This window comes from Leuciscus leuciscus (assembly GCF_965113295.1).
Source record: "Leuciscus leuciscus genome assembly, chromosome: 7".
Classification (NCBI taxonomy): Eukaryota; Metazoa; Chordata; class Actinopteri; order Cypriniformes; family Leuciscidae; genus Leuciscus; species Leuciscus leuciscus.
Genome location: NC_138731.1, coordinates 21,511,562 through 21,537,741, shown reverse-complemented (window position 1 = coordinate 21,537,741; position 26,180 = coordinate 21,511,562). Strand labels below are relative to the sequence as shown.

At 37.6% G+C, this 26,180-nt stretch overlaps 2 protein-coding genes across 6 annotated transcripts in view; one reads left to right on the top strand and one right to left on the bottom strand.

Annotated features, from left to right (window-relative positions):
- Window positions 1-1,456: 1,456 nt before the first annotated feature.
- On the top strand, window positions 1,457-4,226 carry LOC309503067 (uncharacterized protein; the record flags this gene model as incomplete). Its single annotated transcript, XM_082175758.1, is given in 3 exon segments — window positions 1,457-1,620; window positions 2,543-2,654; window positions 2,658-4,226. Coding segments are annotated over 3 exon segments (552 nt in total), but the record flags the coding sequence as incomplete, so codon positions are not given.
- raph1a (Ras association (RalGDS/AF-6) and pleckstrin homology domains 1a) overlaps window positions 3,127-26,180 on the bottom strand; it is a 78,424-nt gene continuing 55,370 nt past the window's right edge. For 4 of the 5 annotated variants that reach the window (XM_082176471.1, XM_082176472.1, XM_082176474.1 and 1 more), the window contains 9 exons: window positions 18,048-18,207; window positions 14,299-14,420; window positions 13,005-13,070; window positions 12,739-12,882; window positions 10,219-10,329; window positions 8,652-8,750; window positions 8,424-8,544; window positions 8,134-8,273; window positions 3,127-6,901 (listed from right to left, as the gene is read on the bottom strand). In XM_082176471.1, the coding sequence (XP_082032597.1) occupies window positions 4,790-6,901; window positions 8,134-8,273; window positions 8,424-8,544; window positions 8,652-8,750; window positions 10,219-10,329; window positions 12,739-12,882; window positions 13,005-13,070; window positions 14,299-14,420; window positions 18,048-18,207 (3,075 nt within the window). In that variant the 3' untranslated portion in view covers window positions 3,127-4,789. Of the gene's footprint in view, window positions 6,902-7,549; window positions 7,585-8,133; window positions 8,274-8,423; window positions 8,545-8,651; window positions 8,751-10,218; window positions 10,330-12,738; window positions 12,883-13,004; window positions 13,071-14,298; window positions 14,421-18,047; window positions 18,208-26,180 lie in introns of all 5 variants that reach the window. The other variant, XM_082176475.1, reaches the window with a different exon arrangement.

Below are 26,180 nucleotides of genomic sequence, written 5' to 3'. Positions count from 1 at the left end.
AGTTGGTACACTGTAGAGCAGAGGAGCTGGGTTGAAGTAGAACATCTGTAAATGACTTGCATATTTATTTCCCATACCCATATAGACTCATGGAGATGTTTAATACTCAACAGATTTCTTGAAAATTACCAATTCACAAAGAGAGAATGGTATTTTACCATCAACTATTTATACGCTATCGTGAGCACAGGCAACAACAAGCTAAACAATGAAACACGGAGCATGCTTTACCATTCTTACTATACTAATATTATTTAAGTGCATTTACACTCCAATTACAGTTGCATGAATAATGGTACGAGATTAGTGTTTTAAATGTATAATTTTGAATAAAGAAATATAAAATGGGGAAAAAATTCGCACTTTTGTGATAATTTTCTATATGAAGCCAAAACCGCCAGTAGATGGCGTCAAAGTCTTGATAAGTGAGTCAAATATTAAATCTCTGATTCGTTCACACCACAAGGAGACCCAATTGTTCTGATTGTGAAATTGAGCTAAAACCCTTAAAACTGACATCAATGTGTTATATCAGCTTATTACGGTTTATTGAACTGTTGTATTAAAACATTTGCAATCGTCCTGATATTCGGGAAAACAGCACTTTTGCTCGAGAGATAATTTTGGTCAGGTACGTGGCATTTCCAAACTTGCACGTGGACGCCTAAGCCACGCCATATAGTCGCTTGCTTGTTGTTGTCAGGCTATTGCCTAAGTTAGACTGGCTATATGTAGATATTTAATAGTGGTTTAATTTGACAGCAGTGCAAAACAATCCGGAAACTTAAGATAAACACTATCGTTACCTTGCTGTCACCGGTGAATGCCGCTCCGCTCGATTTGTGTTGTGGCGGGATGCGCAGTTGCGCACTGCGCAGGGGCTCGTGTTGCGAGAGCCAATGGGTGGAGCTTGACGTCCTCATCCCCCTCGTGGACGTAATGGGTGGAGCTTAAAGGTCCAGCCACACCCATATAACCCTAGGTCAAGAGATGGAGTATCATGATATAGTCATTATTATTATTTCTATTTCAAATAAATACTGTACTTTTGAATTTTTTGAATTTTTTTTTTTTATCAGTGAATCCTGAAAAATGTATCATGGATTTCCTCTAAAATATTAAGCTGCACAGTGATAATTTCAACTGATATAATAATAAGAAATGTTACTTGAGCAGCAATTCAGCATTTTATTGATTTCTGAAGGATCATGTGACACTGAAGACTGGAGTAATGATTCTGATTCTGAAAAATCAACTTTGCCATCACAAAATAAATGACAATTTAATTTAAATAGAAAATAATTATTTGAAATTGTAATAATATTTTGCATGTCAGTAATGTTTTTACTGCATTTTAAAGATTTTTAACGTCATTAACAAACAGATTACATTATTGAATGTTGATGGTGGTTTCATTTAACTTTCATTAAAGATGACAGATTTTGTTAAGATATAACCCCTGGATGACCTGGCATTGAAGGTTTCTGTTGATGAAGTCAACAGGCAGTCAAGCAATTTCAACCTGCACAGGACAAATAGCAGAGTCGTCCGTCAGGTAATAATATACAAAAATATATTTATGTGTAGGCTAATGCAGCCTCGGGAATCCTCTCAGATAAAGTAGCAAGCAGTTTCACATAGTAACCTACCGCCCTCTAGTGGTTATATTAATATAATTATAGTCAACAAAGCAATAGTGTGCTAACCCTTAAAATCGGTAGTTCACAGAAAAATCTGTCATTATTTACTCTCACCCACATGTCATTCCAAACCTGTATGACTTTCTTCATTCTGTGGAACAGAAAATATATTTTTGAGAATGTTAGCCTACTAAATAGTTTGGGTTCTCATTGAATTACATTGTATTTGTTGCCCATGCAATGGAAGTCAGTGGGAACTATCCCTTTAACACTCACTAAAAGAATAATTCACAAAAACGATCATTATGTGAGGTTTATTTACTCACCCCTGTGAGGTTCCAAATCCACATCTGTATTGAATACAAAAGAAGTGTAAAGAAGAAATGGTCACACATTTTTCCTTGCACACTCAACAGCTCTCGTGACCTCTGTCAACCTCCAACGTTCATTATTGGCACCAATTTGTAATAAGTAGCCTATTTATTATTTATTTATTTTACACACAGAATATTTGGCATGGCATATCTCAATTCATTTTATCTTCAACTTTGTTAAAAATGTAGCCCACTGTTTGAGTTTGTCACTTCTGACAAACAATTTAGTAGGCTACTTTTAAATTATTTTGCGTGCCAGGCATTTAATTCATAAATTCAAAGCGCGGATTGTATTATAGCAAATGACTTAATCAATAATTAGCCGTAATTTATTTGAAAGCTACTACAGAGAAGGAAGTTTCGAGTCATTTCTATAATTCTAAAATACATTTTAAAATGTTTGATGATATTTTTATTTAACCAACATTTCAATAAAACAAGTCTTACAATGTTTGCTAATGTAGGCTACTAATTGTTAAATGTTGACAGCTGTGTAATCAAACAAATGGATTAATAAACACTCTTTTGATACTCGTCCTCTGAGATCACACTGGTACGTGATAATACGTATGATATCCTGCTTAATTTCGGAATAAAGGAGACAGTTTGTCAGAAACACACCAGGAGAACATGGAGTCTTTGAGTCTCCCTGTGGTTGATGCCAGTCAGACATAGGCTACCCTTCACTAATATCATACGAAGATATTTCTCACCTGTTCTTCACTTTCTCAAGTCTAAGGAATCGTGCTCGAGTCTTGTGTGTGTTGGCATCAGTTGTATTGCTGATTCTGCTTCACTTGGGTCCAGCTCAGAGTCCAGCAGTGAAGAGGTCACTATCCGGGGCAAAGGACGGGCTACACTGGGCTCTTTCTCTCCAGGGGTCATTCTAGGTCAAGGAGAGTTAGACTGTTCCAGATGACTGCTTTGATTTCATAAAACGTGATTAAAACAAACGGACCGACTGACCTCTAGTTAATGCTTCAATAAAGATGCATTTTCAATCAAGAAAATAATACAATCAAAAAATCAACTCCTTATTTCTCTGTGCACATTTCTGTGGTAAACTCACATGGACTGCCTGTTATGAAATGAAATGTTTAGTATTGCTGTGGTACAGGAACATTCCTTCACAGTTTAATAACTCACAAAAACTTGTGCTACACTTAAGTGTATATTGTACATTTTAAAACCATATGCATGTTACAAAGAGTTTGTCTATAAAGGACTATCATTGTTAGTCATTGTAAATCAGAGGATTTACCATAATAAGCTTTTAATTGTATGATAAAGAACCATCAAAAGAACAAGAACTTGGACAACATTCTGTGCGATTTACACATTTATATTGTTCATTTTAAATGTAACAGACATTTACTTCCCCATTTTTTTTAACTAAAGGTTCCTGACTTTAAGAAACAGCATTAGCTCTGTACTCCTACCTGTAAAGAGATCTGTTCCTACTTCCTATATTTCAATGCTCAGACTTTCAAAATCAAAGGATTTTTTTTGGGAGATGCAAAACCAACAGGTACACATTTTCTCAAATTACGCATTCAAGTTTGCTAGATGGATGAGAATGAGAGTAGGCACACAGTGATTTTTTTTTTTTTGAATTGAAAGTCAAGCAAACTTGACATGACACCTTTTATTGTAAATAAACATTACTGTAGGCTATGATCCTAAAACCCAACAAAGTGTGCAATCTTAGGCAACCATACAAAGGAAGCATGCATGCTAGATTAATGTCAGTACATTTTGACATTGCCGTGACATGAGAGAAAGATGTTTCATATATGTGACACATTATTACAGCACTGTGTGTAGACAGAGGTCAAAATAAGGAGAACGACATCACTCCCTACTGTGTGTTTCACCCATGCAGAGCTAACGCACATTGATAAAGTCAGGAACTGCAGCTGTATGTACAGATAGATAGCAATGTAACCAATATAAACAGACAGCACATCCGATTCCAGACACAGACCAGTTACTCAAGTGGTAACAGGTTCATTTTCATCCTCGTCTAACATTTGGACATCTTCATGAAAAGTAAGGGTCCACAGCGACACAACATAACAGATTTATCAATAACAATGATAGTTGTTTTTTTCTTTCTTTTGACATTTTAGTGGAAGGTTCAAAACCATTTAAATTAAACATGGAAAGTTTGGGAGAATACTTCATTTAGAATGTATGCTACACCAATGCAATTCCCACATCGGGATTTGCACATCTAATGACAAGCAAGGGTGGCATTATTACCAGGCCCTCACTATTTTTCTGAGAGTGGATCAACCAAATCACTCAGACAAAATGCGCGCACGCACACACACAAGCATCGGTTCAACAACCCTGATTTTCTATTCACGTTTAACGTTTACAGTCAAGGGTTTCAAAACTAAACTTTAAAATAAGAATATATTTCAGGTATTAAATAATTTCATATAAAAAAGTACAAGTTCCCTCCCACCCCAGAGTTCCACATATATATTTTATCATACATATACATTATCCCCTTTCCTCACAGCAGTGTCCATGCAGTACCTATAATAACGTCAGTCTCTTTTTCTCAGAATTTTTGTATATCTGCTACACTTAATAGCAAAGCGACACAAACACGCAGAGAAGCTTATGTTATAGATGGTTTGGCTTTTTCATATTGTGGTTATAATCTGGGGTTAAAATGAGTATTATTTTAATGCAGACGTTTCAGCCGTTGAAGATAAACAGAGTGGAAAAGGAGAGTAGCATATCCATATTCAGCATATGTCCCAACTACCAATCGCTTGTCAGTTTAGTGTTTTGGTCCCGTTTGGGTGGAGCCGGCGGAGGACCCCGCCGTAATGTTGCATAGCCTGAGATGTTGGCACTCATGTATCCGCCTTTTTTCTGCTGGCCCAGCAGCAGCTCTGGAGGAGGGGGCGGAAGGGCCATATCGTCCATGGTGGCTACTGGCTCCAGCTTGGCTGAGATTCGTGAGGAGGTGAGGGAGCCATGTCGAGTCATGGACTTCCTTTTGAGAGTTCTGTTGAGGTCTTCCAGGAAGTTGGGCTGGATGGCCAGATTGGCCTTGGGCGAAGTTGGTGGGATCTGAGAGTTAAAAGAGGACAGAGGCATCTGTTGAGGAGGTGGAGAAAGGACAAGTGGTTCGGTTGGGCCACTGCTGCGGCGGTGCATAGTCAGAGGCGTTGCTTTCTTCAAGGAGCTCTGTTTCCATGAGGATGTGGAGGAGTTTTGGGGTTGAGGGTTCACCACGGCCACTTTGGGAGCCCCAGTGTGCAGTTCTGACGGGAGAGGTGGAGGAGGCAGGAGTTCCGAGTCTGGCGGCGGAGGGGGAAATTCACACTCTGGAGGAGGAGAGGGGAAGTCTGAGCTGGACTGGAGATATTGACCTTGCTTCCCCTGGAGAGCCAGAGGCAGATTAGCCAAGTTGATCTTGCCTGGTTTTTGTGGTGCCCGAGGTACTGCAGAAGAGTCCTTTGAAGGTGATCCTGTCGTAGAGGATGGAGTTGAAAAGGAACTGGGTGGGGCTTGACTAGTTTGGGCAAACATGCTGACCAGATCCTCCACTTTCTTGGACTCCTGGTACTCAACAGAAGAGGAGGCCTTCACGCTGGAGTTGCGCTGTGGGGTTGGAGGGGGCTTCTTCCCTCCTGAACCAGTAGAAGAATTTGATGATGTTGATGGGGACTTCTTGATTGGTGATCCCACCATGCCAGAAGGCTGAGGGGCAGGAGGCGGGCTTGGAGCAGGAGGTGGAGGGAATTCAAGGGTACTCTCTGGTGGTGGTGGAGGAAATTCAGGAGATTGTGGTTGAGCCTGTCCTCCTGGCTGCCATTTTGGTTTGGTTTTTACCACGGGAGGAGATATGGGACATTTGGATCCATCAAGAGTGTCAGGGAATTGGTTTACAATCTGCTTAACAAGCGACTGGGTGGGAGAGATGGGGGCAGATACAGATGAAGCTTTGGAAGAAAGACTATATTGCTTGGGAAGGGTTGGTGGAGGTTGATTGGGACTGTGACCACTGGACAAGCTCTGCTGTTTCCTCATGGTGGCTGGAGGAGTTGGAGACAGAGAAGGTGGCAATGGGGAAACGGGGGAAATGCCATGGCCAGGTTTTGGAGCCGTTTGGGGTGGAAACACACCAGTGAAGGTTTTAGGTGGGGCAAGTGGACCTGACTGCAGAGGCGGCGGAGAAAAACATACTGGAGGAGGTGGTGGAGGCTCTTCATCTTGCTGGACAGATGAGAAGTCATAGGCCATATTTGGGAACTTCTGAGCTAAGAACTGCTGGAGCCCATTGGTGCTGAGGGGAGGTGGGTATTTTAACTGTTCAGGGGGTGGTGGTGGAGGCAAGTAGCCATTACTGTGTAAGTGAGATGGTGGTGGCAGCTGGTCTTCCTCTGGAGGTGGAGGGGGAACGTAGTGGGGGCTGAGAGGGGCGTGCTTCAACACTGCCATGGCTGACCCTGGCACTGGCATCTCTGGAGGAGGTGGTGGTGGTGGGGGTGGAGGAGGACTGCTGGCAGTTTCTGCCATATTATCCATACCAGGTTTGAGACACTGTGGGGGTGGCGTAGGGGGAATAGGTTGCTGCTGTACTACCAAGAAGGGGGTCTGTTTGTAATGATTTTGAGCCTGGGAGATGTTTTGCAGCCTAGCAAGGGTGCTGTATTTAGTGAACTTAATCGGGGTGGAGTGGTGCGTGGGGTTGGGGAGCGGGGGAGGAGGTGGAGGCGGCGGTGGTGGAGATAGGGGTGAGGAAGGAGACACTGGGGACACACCGCTGTAGCTGCTACGAGACTGGATAGACTGGGGTAGTTGAGGAAGTTGTAGAGGGTAAGAGGCTCTAGTAGGGTGTGTTGGTGGGCCATCCATTCTCATCTGTGGATATGACAAAAACCATTAAATTAGAACAGGAGTATGAATGAGATTTTTTGACATTGATTTAACACTTTTGAACGATATGTAGGTATTAGTAGTGTGCAAGAAGATATTCAGCAGACAGTGCAATTAAAAGAGTGAAATAACATGAAATTTTACAGGAAATGTTATAAAGTCTTGTGGGAGTAACCAAGAACTGTTAGTATTGAGATCTGCTCTTCCAAATTCAGACTCTTTTGTCCTTACAAAATCGATTCATTGAGATGTAGAGCTCAATCTAAAAACAGCAATTCAGTGTGTGCATCACAAAACAGGAGTTTATCCTGTTTCATGTTGTGCTTACCTTCTCTGAGAATATCTCCCATTGATAACACACATCAAACCAAAACACTCCAACCATTAAGTAACAGGTTATTCAAAATACAACACCAGTGCATTGTCTGTTAAGAGTTAACACAAATTATTACAACAGGTGTCTCACACCAGTCCCCAATTACCCAACATTCACAAAAACAACTAAGATGAACCGCCCGCCACACACGTCACATCAGTGGTTAGTCGCTTTAGAGGTTCACATGTGAGGATTATATAAAAAATATATAGGACTAGAGTGTGAGGTTTTACCACACTCCTAACCTCAATCCCCACCATTGTATAGCCTTTCCAGACTTGATATTCTCATCCTGGGTAGATAAACAGAGAGGGGACCAATTAAGTAATATAACTGGGGACAGTGTGACATGAGTTCGATGTCCCACAATCACGCAAAGGGTATTTATTGAGACTCAGATTGCCCTTGCCCTCAGAGTAATTAAATTTGACACTTGAAAGTAGCTGACAATATGATGTCATATCTAAATTTAACCAATTCCACTGAGTAAATTGGAACTCTATTTAAAACACTGACACCATCAAATCTCCTTGTTTTCTTTTTGTTTGGTGTATGCGTTTGATCTTTCAGGTTTTTATTGTTCCTATATATATATATATATATATATATATATATATACGAACATACTTTGCATCGTTCCTAACAATGTCATTCAGCCATGACTGAATTCACAATGCAGTGATGCACAATGGCCTCTTGTACCTTATAGCTTTCATGATGTATAATATTGCAAAGATTTTTTCAAATGGATTAGGAAATAACAATGACACCATGATGAAGAAACAGAAGCGGAACGAAGCAGAGCAAGTAAAGATTTAAAACAAAGTTCTTCAATGGTCACCTTGGGTTCATCTGCCTGATTGCCTCTCTTCCAGGCCTCAGAGAAGATGGAGCTGACCACACTCTGAGAGCGCACATGACCAGAGGATGTAGTCTCTGACACGCCACTGTCTGACTGGCTAGAGTGGTTGGACTGAGATTCTGTAGGCATGAAAGAATAAATGAATCAAAAGTTGAGTAAAAGAGGCGAATATAGAAACTTGATAATCTGTCTCATAGACAATACACAAGCCTGTTAAATATGTACTACTGCCTCATGTCTCAGGTTACCTGTATTTCTGCTGAACTCACCTGGTAGACTGGAGGAGCTGGAACCAGACTTGATACTGGAGCTGGACAGGGAGGACCAATCATGAGCAGCCTCTGTGCGTCTCATAGCTTCCTGATAGTTCACATACAGCTGCTTCCCATACTGCATTACAAATCACATATTCAGCCACAAAACTAGTTAAACACACATTATACATGCATATTACATTATACACCAAGCAGGGTAATATCATAATAACAAGATATTACCTTGGCAATGCGTATTCCGTTGACCCACTGATGCAGTGTTCTGACATCATCACAGCACAGATACTTGATGTACTGTGATTTCTTCTGAATCTGAGGGTGCTGTGTGAGGAAATCAGAGACATTGAATTGTATTGTCTTTGTGGAAAGCATATAGCAATAGTTTCATATTGTCATATCAGTTATATACAAATCATTTTCAATACTGTTAGTGGCTGACTGACTGCTGTGCCATATTTTGAATGAGATTTTGCAGCATGCTGGTATATCATTGTGGTATAAACCATTTTGGATAAACCCATCTCTAAATATAAGTAAAAATAACAAAAATTGTATATGGTCATTTGTCAGACAGACTCTTCTTGTCTAAATAGGCAGGTCTTCACAAGAATAAAATGCAATGTGGTGAACGCTTTATGCTGTACTCAAAAATCTGGCTACATGAGACTAAGGTCAGACAAGTTATAGTGGATAAATGTTATGTTAAAAGAAAGCCAAACACTGACCAAAAACTGTCTATATTTCTGTTTGTCTCACTTCTGATTTCCCTCTGAGGGTGTCTGCACAAACTGAAAAAAATATGTTGTTCAGTCCAGAATTGTAAATAGTAATGCAGACCGAGAGCTGCACTTAAAATGTCTTTATGCTTTAACCATACAGACAAATGGGAATCTGGAAAGTAGCTTATGATAAAGTCTAGAGATATGCAAGGGCAAACGTTTTTTTCTTTTTCTTTTACCACTTTCACTACTTGCAAATGACTCTTTAGTCATTTAAGTAAATGCATTTTTTAAGAACACACGGCTTTAAAAGATCCTCTTCCTTTCCAAGAACAAAACAACATCTGATAATAGACCATTTGGGTCTTTACAGCAGTGATGTTTGTTTGTTGGCGAAGCCTACCTGGTGACAGAAAATGATAGTTCTGCAGTCGCAATTTATAGATTAGATTATAAACTCTCCCCCCCCCCGAATTGCGAGTTATAAGTCTGAATTGGGAGATATAAACTCGCAATTGCGAGAAAAAATATGTGAATTGTGAGATCAAAATATTATGTTTAAATGCTATCCATGTAAAATGTTATAGGTTTAAATATTATTTCATGCTGTAACTCTAGGGCTAATACATTAGATCCCCAAAGAACAGCATATGTGAATATTATGTAGACCTATTGGTTAAATCTAATTGATACTTTAATAGTAGACTAATCATCGCAGGTTTCATCAGTCCAGTCGGTGGCTTGCAACCATAAACTTCTGTGTTTAGTTTCAAAGAGCGTCTTCAACCGCAGTATTCAATAAAAAATGAAGATTTTTTTGCATTCCGATTCTGACATCCAAAGGGACAAGACACTTTTTTCTCTTATTCTGTGGATTTTACCCACTTTCCTACAATTGTTACCACTGCTTTTCTGCCAACACAATGCGCGCGCAACTGCAGTGACGTAACTGTCACGTCCACTCTCAAATGGTCTATGAGGAATGAAAACTTTCATGCTTTTTAGACCGTTTATAACTGCTTAAAATAGAATGTCTGATGCAATGTACAAGGATGATTGCTGTAACTCACCTTCAGGACCATGCAGTAGTCGGTTGGGGCTTTATACTTGCTGCGGTAGTCCTGACCCAAGTAAATATTAACATGATCCAGCTGCAGGAAGCAAACCAGGTCTCTAGAGGCCTACAGGTGACACAGAAAAACAGGCAAAACAATTAATGTTATAACTATGGATTTTCGGGGTAAATGAACCTGTAGTAGGGAATGCAGGTAATAGCCCTACTACAAACTATGTATTGTCTTCATTCAAATGCTTGAATCTTATTCTCTAAAATATATTAAGAATGATTAATTATTTATTTAAAAAATATGCCACACAGTTGACCTGCTGTCTAATTCATTCATTTGTTTATATTGTGCCAATGAAAATTTGCTTTTAAAATAGAAAAAAAAGAGACCTAAATTGACTTTCACTGTTGAATCCACTAGGGGGAGCACTACATTTGCAAAAGTTACACTGAATTAGTGCATAGAAACAGGAAAAACAGGTTGAATCGCATGAAACGTAGCCCTGAATGTTCTTTTTTTGAAGCACTGAGATTCTGTACTTAGTCTTTTGAAGAGTCAGACAGTTAATATGTGTTAAGCATCAGAGTTAAATATGAAACAGGATGCATATGTTAGTGATGCAGATGGGCAGCAGCTGTCAAACCCGGAGTGATGACCTGAGGATGTACAGCAGCTGCTCTTCTATCATCTCTCTCTTGATCACCCTCTACCTCCCTGTGGTTTGTGGATAATGAGCAGTCACTGGCCTATGTCTACTCTGAACTTGACCTCATTAGCTGATCTCTAAACATGGAAGAGACAGTCAATGGGCCCTTTATCTCCTGAAAAGCACAGGAATTATGAAATGTGACGGACAGCAAGAGTGTTGCTCAAACGCTCAAATCTCATTCACGCATGTGTGTATTCAGATACGGTCCATCAAGACGTGCTTGTGTCAGGTTGGACATCAATGATGTCTGGTACCTAATCACAATTCCCTTAATGTGAATATGTGCTTGCACAGCAGCACAAAATGATACTATTTTAGTATCATGCATATACTATTATACTATTCATTAATATTTTCATTTTATTAGTATATTTTCAGATTTTTATTTTTTATTAATTTAGTAATTTTAGCTTTAGTAATTTTGTTAGATGCTTGTGTACATTTTTAAAGATTTATTTATAGTATTTCTATATTGCTTTCATTAATTTTTATTTCAGTTTTATTTTTTTGTATTTTGGAAAACTAACCTCTATTTTGGTATTTTAAATTTAGATTTTAGCAGCGATTGTGTATTATCATTGATGACCGGCTTTATAGTGTGAGTGTATCTACACATATCTACACTTAAGTGCAAGCATAAAACTAACATATGTGCACATAATCCTACATCTCTGTCATATGTGTACATAATCTTAATTCCACTCGCCTACTAAGAGACCTCTAACAACATGGAGATTCTGGCATTATGGTATGTTTATGGTACGATTATGGTATTATTCATGGTACGGTTTTACCATGAGCATCTCGCTCTGGGAGTGAATCCTCAAAGTTAAACTAAAATAAAGCACATCCTCAGACAACTGATTAGTGCTGCCCAATTGACTGTAATAATGTAAGTAAGTATATTTTTTATTTATTGCAAAGGTCCTTTCAGGGGCTCTGTAACATGAGCAAAAAAAAGTAAAACAAATTATGATATCCCCTCATATTTCGGCATATCCTTAAGCACTTTTGCAAATGTGCAGATGCTTTTCTGCACTTATAATTTGTGAAGGAATCACCTAAATATGCATTTTAAAGGGGTCATGAACTGCATTTATTCCTGAACTGCATTTTATTTTTTTATAATGTTTCCTGAGGTATATTAGTATGATTTTTACAACAAAAATAGTCATAATAAATAAATAAATAAATAAATAAATAAATAAATAAATAAATAAATAAAGGCCATTTTCTACCCTGATTTGAGCGCTCTGTTTGAAGGGGCGTGTCTGCTGTGAGACTTCAGTGTAAACACCCACTGCTGTGATTGGCTGACATCTTTGCAAATGAAATAGCTCAGTATTACATGTGGAACTTTTACTACGCTTTTACCATTACAGCTGTCGAGATTAACTAATTGTGAAAAGTGTTAATTTTACCATATTATATTAAGATCTACTCCCATAACATGAAAGGTTGCAGAGGTGAGCTTTGTAGCCGGTGACAGACGTCTGTTGAGCGCATGAATGCAGTGATCTTGTCATTGCGACTCAATTTCTGCAATCTCACAAACGCTTTCATCATAACTAACAGTGCAAACACGATGTAAATAAGAGATCCATTGTGCAGTGTAGACAGTTTTGGCGAGGAAGTTTTGAGTTCTGAAACTTACAGGATGCTTTAATAGTACAATGACCTCTTACATGTTTAAAAAAAAAAAAAAAAAAAGGATGATTTTGCAAGTTTGTAAGGGTTTATCAGTTATCAAGAGTGTGAAAGTGAAAAGATAATGAATTTCAGAGCAGAAAAAGAGATACAGACTCACAACTGACCTTGGCTTTACCCTTTGGCACGTAATATAACCCAGAGGCTCGTAACAGGAAGTACCGCTTCTTCCAGGATTTCTTGCCGTCATCTTTAAGCCAGAGCACCCCTTCCATCTCAGGAACACTGATGGAGCTTCCACAAAAACACTCCTGCTCAAAAACACACACACACCTTTATCAGTGAGTAAAACATGTCTGACATGACCTAGATAAGTCATGCTGTTTAAAGCACAAGAGAGAATGTGTATAAGAAGGTTCACAGTCTGCCTCACCTCCAACAGAGCCTCTTTATTTCTGTCTGCCATTTCACATGTCTCCTTACGCCCCAGCAAATAGTTCTGAGGAAAACAGATGATTCAGGGAGATGTTAATAAAGTGGCTAAGAAAATGATCTGTCTATCACTGATTTACAGGTATTGCATACTAGAGAATTAGCCAAAACAAATCTTTAGATTTGAATGTATTTGAATGTGTTATTTTAAAAGGCATTCAAAAAAGTACAATATAAGAAAACAAAGCGGTTAAACACGTGATTTGACATCTTGTGTTCAGGGTCGCAGCCAGAGATTGGGCAGTGAACACACTTGAACCAGCCTCTGCTGAGATCAATTATTCATTACAGTTCAGCATTTACATGACATTGACCTACATCAGCCACATATGCCGATAAAACAACTGATCCATAGAGCACTGATGAACTAACCTTTATATTACTAATACACTCTTTGGTGACAGAACTGCACAAATCAATTTCAATAATCATTTAAACATCACACTACTTCATTGCATGGCTTTAAGGGACAATTCACTCAAAAATGAAAATGCTGCAATTCTGAAAATTAATACATTCTTTGTGAAAATGTGTACTTTCACTGAAGCCTTCACGGCTCATGCATAATAAGACACACAATAACTAACTTACACTATGATTTAAAAGTTTGAGGTTAGTACGATTTTTTGAAAAAAATTCAAACCTTTATTCAGCAAGGATGCATTAAATTGATCAAAAGTGACAGTAAATACATTTATAATGTTACAAAATGTTTCTATTTCAAATAAATGATTTTCTTTTGAACTTTCTTTTCATCAAAAACTGCATAATAGTTTTCCACAAAAAATATATTAAGCAGCAATGTTTTGAACATTGATAATCATGGGAAATGTTTTTTGCACAGAATCAGCACAATAGAATGATTTCTGAAGGATCATGTGACACTGAAGACTGGAGTAATGATGCTGAAAATTCAGCTTTACCATCACATAAATAAAATACATTTTAAAATAAACAAAATATATATTTAATTTATTCTAAATTGTAATATTATTTCACCATTTCACAGTTTATACTGTATTTTTGATCAAATAAATTAGCCTTGATGAGCATAAGAGACTATTTTCAAAAACTTAAAAAACAATCTTAAAGGCAGCAAACTTTTGAACAGTAGTGTATAATACTGTATTCTTTACAATACTTAAAATGTACTGCACAAGGACAAATGTTTTGCTGCTTTTTGGAGCTGAACAGATATGGTCACTATTGACAATTACTATTAGTATTAGTATTACCTGAGGGTTCTTGAAAAGCGCGTATTTCTCAATGCGTTCGATGAACATCAGTCTGTTGGTGCTGTCCCTGGTCCAGTTTAGCAAGTTCTCCACCAGGTTCTCATGATCCTCGAAGATTCTCTCTGGAAAAACAAAGTGTGAACATTATAAAGATGAAGTATAGTAAAAAAATATATAAATATATGTTACTTGCTGTTCATAAATCAACTAGATCAACTTCAGATTCTTTGACCAGTTATTACTTTCACTTCTCCTTGAAAAATTATCCTGATGTGGAAAAAAGTGATTGTAAACCAAAGATAGACTAAGTAAACAGGCCTGCAAGAGAGGTCAGTAAGGAAAAGTGACATTCAGCTAAATTATTATAAGCCTTGCTGGCACTGTCCTGCTCTCTTTGCTCTCTATAGAGAGATAAAGTCCCCTGAAGACATTTAGGACAAGATGTAGCAAATTGCATGCACTAGACAAATTTGAAATAGGTCAAAACTTAAAAAAACCCACTGAGGTTATTCAAATCCATAAATTAACAACAATTTCTACATGGGTACTGCAAGTTCCATGAAATCAAACGTATTATTTAAACAAAACTTCATATATGATAATGTTTTATATATGGGCCATTATTCTGAGCTTAAGTTTGCTTTGTACATTGAAAAGTATCCTGTCAGACATGAGATTCTGAAGTTTAGAAGCCTCTGCCAGTATATAAAAGGCAAACCCTTAACAAAAGATTAACACAGTTTATTAAAGATGATAACAAATGAAAAGAGTGAAATCTGACAGATTAGAGGTCTGTCCATTAGGAAATTAAAGCTACTTGAGGAATTAATGATACCGTATACTCCTCTTGATCCTAATAGCTGGATTAAGCCAGATTTCATCACACCTCAATGCTAAATGAGTGACTTTTAACCTCAACATGCTCAGCCCACAAAAACAATGAGCCAATCAAATAGAAGAGTTTGACTATGTGCTGACAGCATGACAAAAATAATTCAAGAACAATATCAAAATTAAATACATGTTTAATGTATGAAAATACATTTATTTTTCTATTTCCTCATGAATATGAGTGTGCACATGCACTCACTCACAAAATAGCTCTAGAAAAGAGCTCTGCTGCTCTTTCTATTAAAGGGATTTTAGCATTGACCATCTGGTGGATATTCTACACACAACCACTGTATATCCTTGCCTTCCCCTCTCTGCCTTTTCTCCTTCCACTGAAAGAGCAGAGAGTGGAAAAACAGAAGCCCTGGAGATGTAGGCTACGGCCACACGCATGATCGCTCAGGACCTACATAGAGAGAAGCCCAGCACAAGAGGCCTGTGACTCACACATACATACAACTCTAACAACAACATACCACAGGAAATAAATATGATTTGTCACAAAAAAGCAAAAAAAAAAAAATAGTAATGCCTTTACAATGGAAGTGTATGGGGCATCGGATTGGACCAGTGTGAAAGTACATACAAATATGCATGGTTTGAAAGTATAGCCTAATCTCAAGACTAATGCATAGTCTTGCAAAGTAACATTACCATTTAAAAGTTTGGTATGCAAGGATGCATTAACTTGATCAAAAGTGACAGTACGGATATTTATAATGTTATAAAAGATTTATATTTCAAATAAATTATGTTCTTTGAACTTTCTATTCATCAAAGAATTGTGAAAAAAGTATCAGTTTTTCCACAAAGTTCAGTTCAGTTCTCTTATAATGGTGTCAATGCAGGCAGAATGGCAGATCAATAATATTGTTGACTATTAAGTGTCCCCATTTGTTAATACTTATAAAGCACATATTAGTGCCTTATTCTGCATGAGCATATTCTACATCCCTTAACCCTACCCAATGCCTAAACTACCTTACTAACTATTAATAAGCAGCAATTAGGAGTTTATTGAGGCAAAACTCATAGTTAATAGTGGATATGTGTTCCCCTAACTAAAGTGTGACAAAAATGTTTCTTGAGCATCAAAACAGCATATTAGAATGATTTCTGAAGGATCAGGGGTAACACTTTATTGTAAAGTGTCCTTGTTACACGTTACATGTAGTTACTATAGTAATTACTAAAAATAGTGCATAATTACATGCAACTAACCCTAAACCCCTAACTCTATAGTCAGTACATGTTGTTATTTAATATTACTCAGTACTTATATGTTAAGTTACACTGTAACAAGGACACCTTAAAAGAAAGTGTAACTGAATCATGTGACATGACTGGGGTAAATTCAGACTGCTAAAAATTCAGCTTTGCCATCACAGGAATATAGGAATATATATATATATATATATATATATATATATATATATATATATATATATATATATATATATATATATATATTTAAATATATTAAAGTAGAAAACAGTTATTTTAAATTGTAATCATATTTTACAATATTACAGTCTTTACTGTATTTATGATCAAATAAAAGCAGCCTTGGTAAACATACAGTAATAAACTTTTAAAACCATTAACAAATCTTACAGACCCCAAACTTTTGAACAGTAGTGCACAGTAGCATTTTAGAGTATGAATTGGGATTCAGGTTTTCATACAATATTTAAAAATGTTCATAAAATCAGTAAAAACATAAATTTCCTCATGCCTTCCACACCTGTCCTGACCGTCATCAATTCTACTGCCTAAAATAACAACTCCTAGTATTACTATTAATGAAATTAGTGGAACTAGTTATAGTAATATTTACCTAGTCTAGTGCTTCCCCTTCCACAGACTGCACATGATTGTATGGGATAATCCTATTGGGATTTCAGACATAGATTTTGCTAATCTATACTCGCTGCTAATCTGCACCGATCAAATAAATCAAATAGGACTGTTGTTATGTTTTTGAAGACCAGCGAAAAATGAAAAAGATTTTGTTTGCAGCTGAATTATCATCCAGCTGTCAGTGTGCTCGATCTGGGGCAAGCCTGACCACATGACTTTAATCCCTTTTTTAATTTGTCTTTATTGATTCAGTCTCTCTTTGGATGTTACTTCAGATTAGTCAGTAAAGGAATGGCCTACCGCGCAAAATACCACAGCATGTGCACTACCTGCCAGACCACAAAAAAAAAAAAAAAAACGGTAATATTGTAAAATATGATTAAAATTTAAAATAACTGTTTTCTATTTTAATATATTTTAAAGTGTAATTCATTCCTGTGATGGCAAAGCTGAATTTTCAGCATCATTACTCCAGTCTTCAGTCACATGATCCTTCAGAAATCATTCTAATATGCTGATTTGATGCTCTTGAAACATTTCTTATTATTATCAGTGTTGAAAACAGCACAGACGCTAAAATGATACATTTAAAACTGTTACATAAAAAAACAAAACAAAAAACAGCATTGAGATAGAAATCTTCTGTAACACTATGTCCTTATTGTCAATTTAATGCATCTATGCAAAATAAAAGTATTAATTTCTTTATTCTTTTTCTTTACATACTGTATCTTACTGACCACAAACTTTTGAATTGGTAGTTTATAGATCTACACATTTTCCACAAATGTCTTCAGTCTAGCATATAAAACCTTGTGCAGAGATTTTTCTGCCACTGTTTGAAAGAAAGACCAGTTTGCTCCATGTTGGTATATTACTGTGGTACCAATTCCAAATTTACGTTAAACATGTATAAAATAAAATAAAGAATAACATCCCAATTACTGGGCTGTTCTTGGCCAGAACAAGTCACAATGAGGACCAGACAGAGGTCTTACCCGTCTGGAGTTCAGTGATGATTTCCACCAGAGACCAGTCCAGGCTATACCCGCAGTGAGATTTGTCCAGCAGGTTGTCCAGCACCTGACGTACAGTCTGTCTCTCATCCACCATCATAGTTTTGGAGCTTTCATCTGATAGGTGCACTCGGATAACCAACTGAGGGGATAGACAGAACATGACAACAGTTATGTATGTTCAGGAGCACCACTGGGGTTTCTGAGCCCCCTAGCTAACTTTCTGTGTGCAAGAGTTACAAACATTTGGTTCTCTTCTATGTGTTTTTCCCAAAAATGCACTTCACATGAACGATATTGTTCATGAAGTGCTGAAATGTCAATCACTCATCACTGTAACCTCATTACGTTCTATAATTATTTACCTGACCATAAGATGATTAGCATTTATGTACCTAAATATTCAAGGTAATTATCTACATAACTAAATTTGGGTCTTATCGGGTCCAGTCGCTAAAAGCATTTTTTTAAATGACCCGAGACCCAAAGACGCTAATATAAGACTCATCCCGACACTCGTGAAAGTTTTGCACCCGAACCCACTCGAGTCTTGGGTCAGACCTTGGGTTTTCGGATCCAAGTGGACCTGTGAAGACCTTTACACGAGGGCCCTTTGAATCATCCTATTCTTCCACCCCTTTGACATTTTATTGGGGGATTTGGCCTTTTGTAAGCACTTCAGGCAGACATTCACCTTAGCTCTGAGAAAAACAGCAACAACATCAACTGCACACAAACAAGATTAAATGAAATAACCCTTCTACACACACATCCCCATTTTAGTACAAACAAATATCTTAGCAACAGCAAAAAGCCTGTGAACATATAAATCACATGAGAATCCCCTCTCTCTCTCTATGACATTACACACATTATCGCAACTAAGCCACATATCCATACATACATATATACATATATATATATATATATATATATATATATATATATATATTCATGTGAAAAAGAAAGTACACCCTTTTGGATTCAATGGTTTTACATATCAGGACATAATAAAAATCATCTGGTCATTAGTAGGTCTTAAAATTAGAAAAATACAACCTCAGATGATCAACAAAACATGACATATTACACTGTGTCATTACTTATTTAACAAAAGTAAAGCCAAAATTGAGAAGCTAAGGCTGGCAAGTAAACCCTATGATTCAGTTGCTGGTAGAGCCATCTTTAACAGTAATAACTCGAAGGAATCATTTTCTATATGACTTTATCAATCTCTCACATCATTGTGGGAGGAATTTTGGCTCACTCTTCTTTACAACGTTGTATCAGTTCATTGAGGTTTGCAGGCATTTGTTTATGCACAGCTCTCTTAAGGTCCCACAGCATTTCAATCGGGTTGATGTCTGGACTTTGACTGGGCCAGAGCAACAGCTTGATTCTTTTTCAGCCATTCTGGTGTAGATTTGCTGGTGTTCTTAGGATCATTGTTGAATGGCCCAATTTCGGCCAAGCTTTAGCTGTCGAACAGATGGCTTCACTTTTGACTCTAGAATACTTTGGTATACAGAGGAGTTCATGGTCGACTCAATGACTGCGAGGTGACCAGTTCCTGTGGCTTCAAAACAAGCCCAAATCAACACCCCTCCACCACCGTGCTTGACCGTTGGTATAAGGTGTTTGTGCTGATTTTCTGTGTTTGGTTTTCACCAAATGTGGAGCTGTGCATTATGGCCAAGCATCTCAACTTTGGTTTTCTCTGTCCAAAGGACATTGTTCCAGAAGTCTTATTTTGTAAGCCTAATTTGTAAGTCGCTTTGGATAAAAGCGTCTGCTAAATGACTAAACGTAAATGTAAATGTAAATGTAAGTCTTGAGGTTTGTTCAGATGCAACTTTGCAAAAATAAGCTGTGCTGCCATGTTCTTTTTAGAGAGAAAAGGCTTTCTCCTGGCAACCCTTCCAATCAAACCATACATATTCAGTCTTTTTCTAATTGTACTGTAATGAACTTTAACATTTAACATGTTAACTGAGGCCTGTAGAGTCTGAGATGTAGCTCTTGGAGTTTTTGCAAATTTCTCTGAGCGGTGCACGGTCTGACCTCGGTGTGAATCTGCTGGGACATCCAGTCCTGGGAAGATTGGCAAATGTCTTGAATGTTTTGCACTTGAGAATAACCTTCCTTAATGTATAATCAAATTGTTAAAATTGTTTGAAAATGGCCATATAACCATTCCTAGATTGATGGCAGCAACAATTGCTTCTCTAAGATCATTGTTGATGTCTTTCCTCCTTGGCATTGTGTTAACACACACCTGAATGCTCTAGAGTCTAGACCAGCAAACTGCCAAAACTTCTGCTTTTATAGAAATGATCACACTTGCTGATGATCAGTTAATCAAAGATGCCTGACTGCTACTTACCCTCTGAATTCCTATGAAAGCAGTAAGGATGTATATAGTTTGTCCCCCATGGCTTCTCCATTTTATTTTGTTAAATAAACCATGACAGTGTGTAATATGTCTTGTGTTGTTGTTCATCTGAGGTTGTTTTTACCTCATTTTAAGACCTGCTAAGGACCAGATGATTTTTATTATGCCTTAATACATAAAACCATAGAATTCAAAAGTGTGTGTTTTCTCTTTTACGTGACTGTATATGCTGATATTTTTGCTAAAACGGATTTATTTCTAACAACCAGTTCTTTCTAACTGTCATTTCAGCAGACCTGATTCAACAATCAATTTCCGTCGTTGCTCAAAAATATACACACACATATTTATCAGATCATAATTAGTGAGATCCTTTGAGCAATATCTGAGAGTGACAGCTTCCTCCCCGAGCACCACCCCAAATCCAGCAGCTTTTTAAGTTTCTACAAGCTTGTATTTCGGATTAACTGTGGATTTTAAGAGCGTATTTATAGTGATTTCACTGTGAGGGAGCAGCCTTTAAAGAGACACAGGCTCAGATTTTGCACTGTGACAGTGACCTGACCCAGAAAACATTCCATCAGGGCTGCTGCTGACCCACACACACACACATTCAGAGAACAGACACTGAGGGACAGTAAGGCCATGCGGGCGCACGTGCACAGACACTAATCCCCTCAATGTGTTTAAGTTGTCTTGATCATCTGGTCTTGGCTGTTTGCATCAACACAGCCCTGTTTCACCTCCTCAGATAACAACACAGAACCCTCAGGAAGTCCTGACACAGGACATCAATTTATGACTGAACTTATATCGACTTGTATACTTGCCAACGTAGACAGAAGAGTCCAATGTTATTCTTAAGTCCAATATTATTTTTAACGACCATTTCCAATACTGATTATTATTGATTACATTGTCCAGTAAAGTATTGTTGTGGAAAAAATTAATCTTTTCTTTTGTTTTTATTTTCAATGATTTAACAAATGAATGCCATACATTCATTTGTCTGTATTTTGAGTTTATTTTATGATGTTAATACAGCTGCAGGGTGTGTGTGTGACTCAGAGGTGAGAAGATTAGGGGGTAAGGGGAGCCACAGGGGTTCCTCTGTGTCTTTTGTTTAGTGGGGGCTGTAAGAGATAGCTTTTGAAAGAGATAACACTATAAAAATGCGGGCCCACCTCTGCTCTGGGTCTCACTCCGTCTGCAGCTGGTCTGCGGGTGGACTGGGAACGTTTCTTGCAAGAAATAAATATCTTTTAAGAACAATTTGATCCTGATGTCTCTTATGCCTGATGCTGTTTTGTTAGTTACTTGTTTTTGCCTCTACAAGTTGGTGTCAGAAGTGGGATCCATGAGGTTTCTTCTGGCCCTGAGAAAGCGGATTGACGGACTGATCACCCTAAAGCACAAAAGGCTTTAGTCTTACCTCGCCGAATTGAGAGAGAAGAGCCAAAACTGCTATCAGGGCCAGGAGGAACCCACTGGATTCAGAAAGAACTCGGAGGCAGTAAAAGCATCTCGGGTAAGAGACAGTTAAAATTATTTTATTTTGTGTGGTGTAATCTGATATGACTGTGAGTGAACGTGAACCATTTTGGCTGAGTTTTGCTTTGGTACGAGCGAAGAGGTGATTCAGATAATCACAATTGTTTGGGGAAGAAATTGAAGTAGCTTCGGATCGGTTTTTTCCACACTTAGCTCGTTGGTGGACGGGAGTGCCACAGGTGGACGGGAGTGCCACAGGTGATTCAGATAATCACAATTGCTGATTAGTTAGTTTTACTCAAAATCTCTGTAACCTGAGAAAATTTTTTTACAAGTGGACGGAAGAGCCACATCAAATCAGAATTAATAGAGCGCTAGAAAGTGCTTAGGCCTATGGGAAGATTTTGAGTGGAACGTAATTACAGAAACCCGACCGATTTTGGGTGACGAAAAAAGATCGGATCTGTCGAAGACGTTTGACAGATATTGTAAGACACGTGTCGAAGTTGTGAAATCCAGAAGGGAGATTCAGCCAAAATGGAGTCATCTAACAGTAAAGTAGACCATTTTTACACACCGGTTTTCTGTAAAATGGAAAAATTACGGCCAGAAATGCATGCAAGAAATTGGGAAATGGATGATTATTAAGCAAAGGGGAAGTGAAAATATTTGTACTAACAAACGCACACACGACGCACACACAAACACATACACTGATTTTCTTTCTGCTATCTGCAATGAAGAAACTGCTTGCAAATCTTTTTGTGTGTCTGATGAAACTTTGAGCAAAGCTATGACTGATGATTTGAGCAGTGTTGTAAATGATGAGCGTATGAGATTGTGCAAAAGTACAGGGTTTTTCTGAAGTGCCAATTTATCCGTTACTAGTCAAAGAGTTGTTGTAGTTTGTTCATGAGTGTAAAAATGTGAACAAACAGTGAATTGTTGGATGGAAAAGAAGCAGATAAAAGAGAACAGAGTCGATAGGAGAAGGAACTGACATGTAGGGAAGAGAGAATGTTTTTTCTGATGGAAAATACAAACAGTGAATTGTTGGATTGAACAGATACGGAAGGAACTGGCATGTAGGGGAAGATAAAATTCATATTTATGAACGCCTGATTAAGTAAATGGTATGAAAAGTAAGTTTTAGATAAAAATAAGGCATTGAGTATGATTAACAGGGATTAACATGATATAAAGATAAGGAATGTTTCATTAAGCAGAACGGGAAAAATTCTATATTTTAGAGATAAAATAATTATTGAAATGATGTTTATTTTGACAACCATTGTCTTTTGAACCTAAAGGGTCCAGCTATGCTGGGAGTATAGCAACAGCGCTTGCTTGTTCAACCCAGCTTCTGGATGTTAATATGTACGTGATTTGTAATCAGTGTTGTTGATGATAACACAATTAGATAGATGTAAAGACAGCTATGTCTGAAGATTTGGGAAATCAATAATGTACAAAGTCAGATATTTTGTTGAAATTAAGTCATTGAAAGACAAGGACATTGTCTGTTTTATAAAGGAAATTATGGGTTGGAAATAATTTCCCTAGACAAGGATGACTAAAAGTTAATCAGAAACTTTGTGAAACCCGCTTAGAATATTTTGATTTTCCATGTCGCTTATGAAAATTAATGTTCTGCCAATAATAATGATGTGGATGTGCTTTATTGTATTAATGTTATGAAAACAAGGTTATTTAAGAGTAGATTGCCATATTTTTATAACAAGAGTTGAAGGTGCAAGCGGCTAGGATAGCTGTCTGTGTAATTTAGAGACTGAGAACAAGATTTGAGGAATCTTGTGATTTCTGTGGAACAGTAGAGATAAGTGGGACTGAGGAATAATGATAATATTAAGTTGAATCTGCATACTAACCATTTGAATAAGCTATCAAACCAGTGTTAATGAAATTAATGACATGCTAAATTTTCTTTATACTGTATGAAGAGTAACTGAATAGTCCTGATACAAAAGAGAGCAAATGCTGTAAGCAGCTCTGCTCTGAAGCTCTCAGTTTAAAGAGAATTGCAGATTATGTTTTTGTAAAAGTTTGATTCTGATTGGAAAGATCAACTTTGACTGGCTCCAAACAAAGAAAGTGCCAAACTAACACAAATTTAAAGAAAAGTCTGTGTTAATATAGAAAGTAGATCAGTGTTAATATGATGAAGATTGTGATTCGGCTATTGTAATTGAATTTGCAGCTGGGACAGTGGGGGAAAATGCAGAGAACTTATCAGTGGCTCTGTTTGCATTTCCTGAATAAGAACACTCTGCTTCAGGGGTGTAAAGTAGGGTGGAGATGTTAGAAAGATCACAGTGATTGTAGGTAGAATAACAGAGAGTGTTTTACTGCGGTCAGCGAGGTCATTCAGTGACTGTAAAATGCCCACTGTATGACTGTAAAAGTAAATGAGGGAGAAAAGAAATTTGATAGATAAACTTTTGAAAGTTGTCAAGAAGATTGAAAGATACTAAGTGTAAGGAATTCCTTTTGAAAGGAAAAGAACTATAAAAAGTACCGGTTGACGTAAAATTACAGATGAGCTAAATGAGTTGCAAAATATTTTAAAAGTACCGGTCACTAAAAGATAAGATTGTGAATTGGCCAAAACAGGTTTGCTTATCTGGATTTGGTATGTGCTGTGACTGAAACTGCCACAGTTTCAGTGCAACAGAGACTCATTCTGAGTGGAAATTTGTAATGTCTAAATTACAATACATGTAATTTATGGAAAAGATGCCTTAAGATGGTAGATAAAGTCTGAAGTTAAAAGTTTATGAGAATGCAGTGTATCAGTCCTGAATGCCTCAAGAGTCTCTCTCTCATTCAGTGTCAGCTGAAAGCTGTTGTTTGAGCCTGTGTAAAGCACAGTGTTTCAGTTGAAAATCATAGACACAGAGATGTTAAAGGAAATCATTGCCATTCAAAAGGGCAATTTGTACTTAAAAACGTTTTAAAAGTAAAACTGAAAGACTTTAAAGAAGTCTTTAAAATAATACTGTTTTGAACTTGTTTATTTTGGGACCAGTGACTGTCTCATTTTAGCCTCCACCATAAAACAGGGCTGATGGCTCCGGCTACAGAAGTAACAGTACACTGAATGTACGATTGTGATCTAAATTCACTGAGTATAATCTAAGCAGCTAGGTTGCTGCCTTTAAAATGATTAATGAATTTAAGTGATTAAATACTGCTGTTATTAATCCGTCTCCCTATGTTTAACACTAGTAGGCAGTCCGAATGGCTCTGATGACTCTTGAATGCGCCTTTTCCTAAGCTCCAGAAAACAACAGATTATGTTGAAGAAAACGGTCACAGATTCTGTAATGGGGAAAAGCGTTACCAGTGTGTACGAGTGATTACTTCAAAGACGGGTAAGATCTTAAGGCCAAAAGGACAACCTAAGACAGAAGGATCACGCAAAAACACTGGGCATTTCCTGATGGAGGTGTTTTTTATGTGAGATGGATATGAGAGTGGCGCTGATTGACTGAGTGGCGATCAGCTTCAGCAGATCATTGAGAGGCGAGATGAGCTGTAAGAAGTTCAGTCTGCCCCAGAAAATGTGAGCCCCTATACCACTCACAAGAAACCGCGTTGATTGTATGGCTTGTCCTCCATTGTGACGTGTCTGCATCTATGCCAGGGAGACAACACCCTGAAGAAAAGAAAATTATTGCTTAAGAGCTAATGGAAATAGGCTTTCAAGAGCCAACTGAGACCGTGAGGTGATTGTCATTATTTGTTGTGGAGACCGTAACAAGACGTATTAATTTATATAAGGAACATGATGTTGGTTGCCTTATGGGCAAAGAAAATTTTTGAACTTCTGAAGGTCGTTAGACATGGTGGTGGCTAAAGATGAGAACAGCTTGTGATGAGTCAAGAGAAATTTCTGAAAAAACAAAGGTTAGGTGAATTGAGTATTTAAACTAAAGATAACCTTAGAAAAGATCATAGCATAATGTATTTTAGATTATTGTAATGGTTCTAATTTGAGTCAAATATTTGTATTTTGACATTTGTGAACTATTAAGGATTGACTATGACTATGATTATTTTAGTTACAGTCCTAGGAGGCTGTTGAAAAGATGATTTGCTTATAGTGAGAGAGAAAGAGACTGTTTGAGTGGACTGCTGAGAGACTGCTTGATACTCTGTCTGTCTTTCTGTTATCAGTCAGATAATGAACCAAAAACAATCCAGCTGACTTT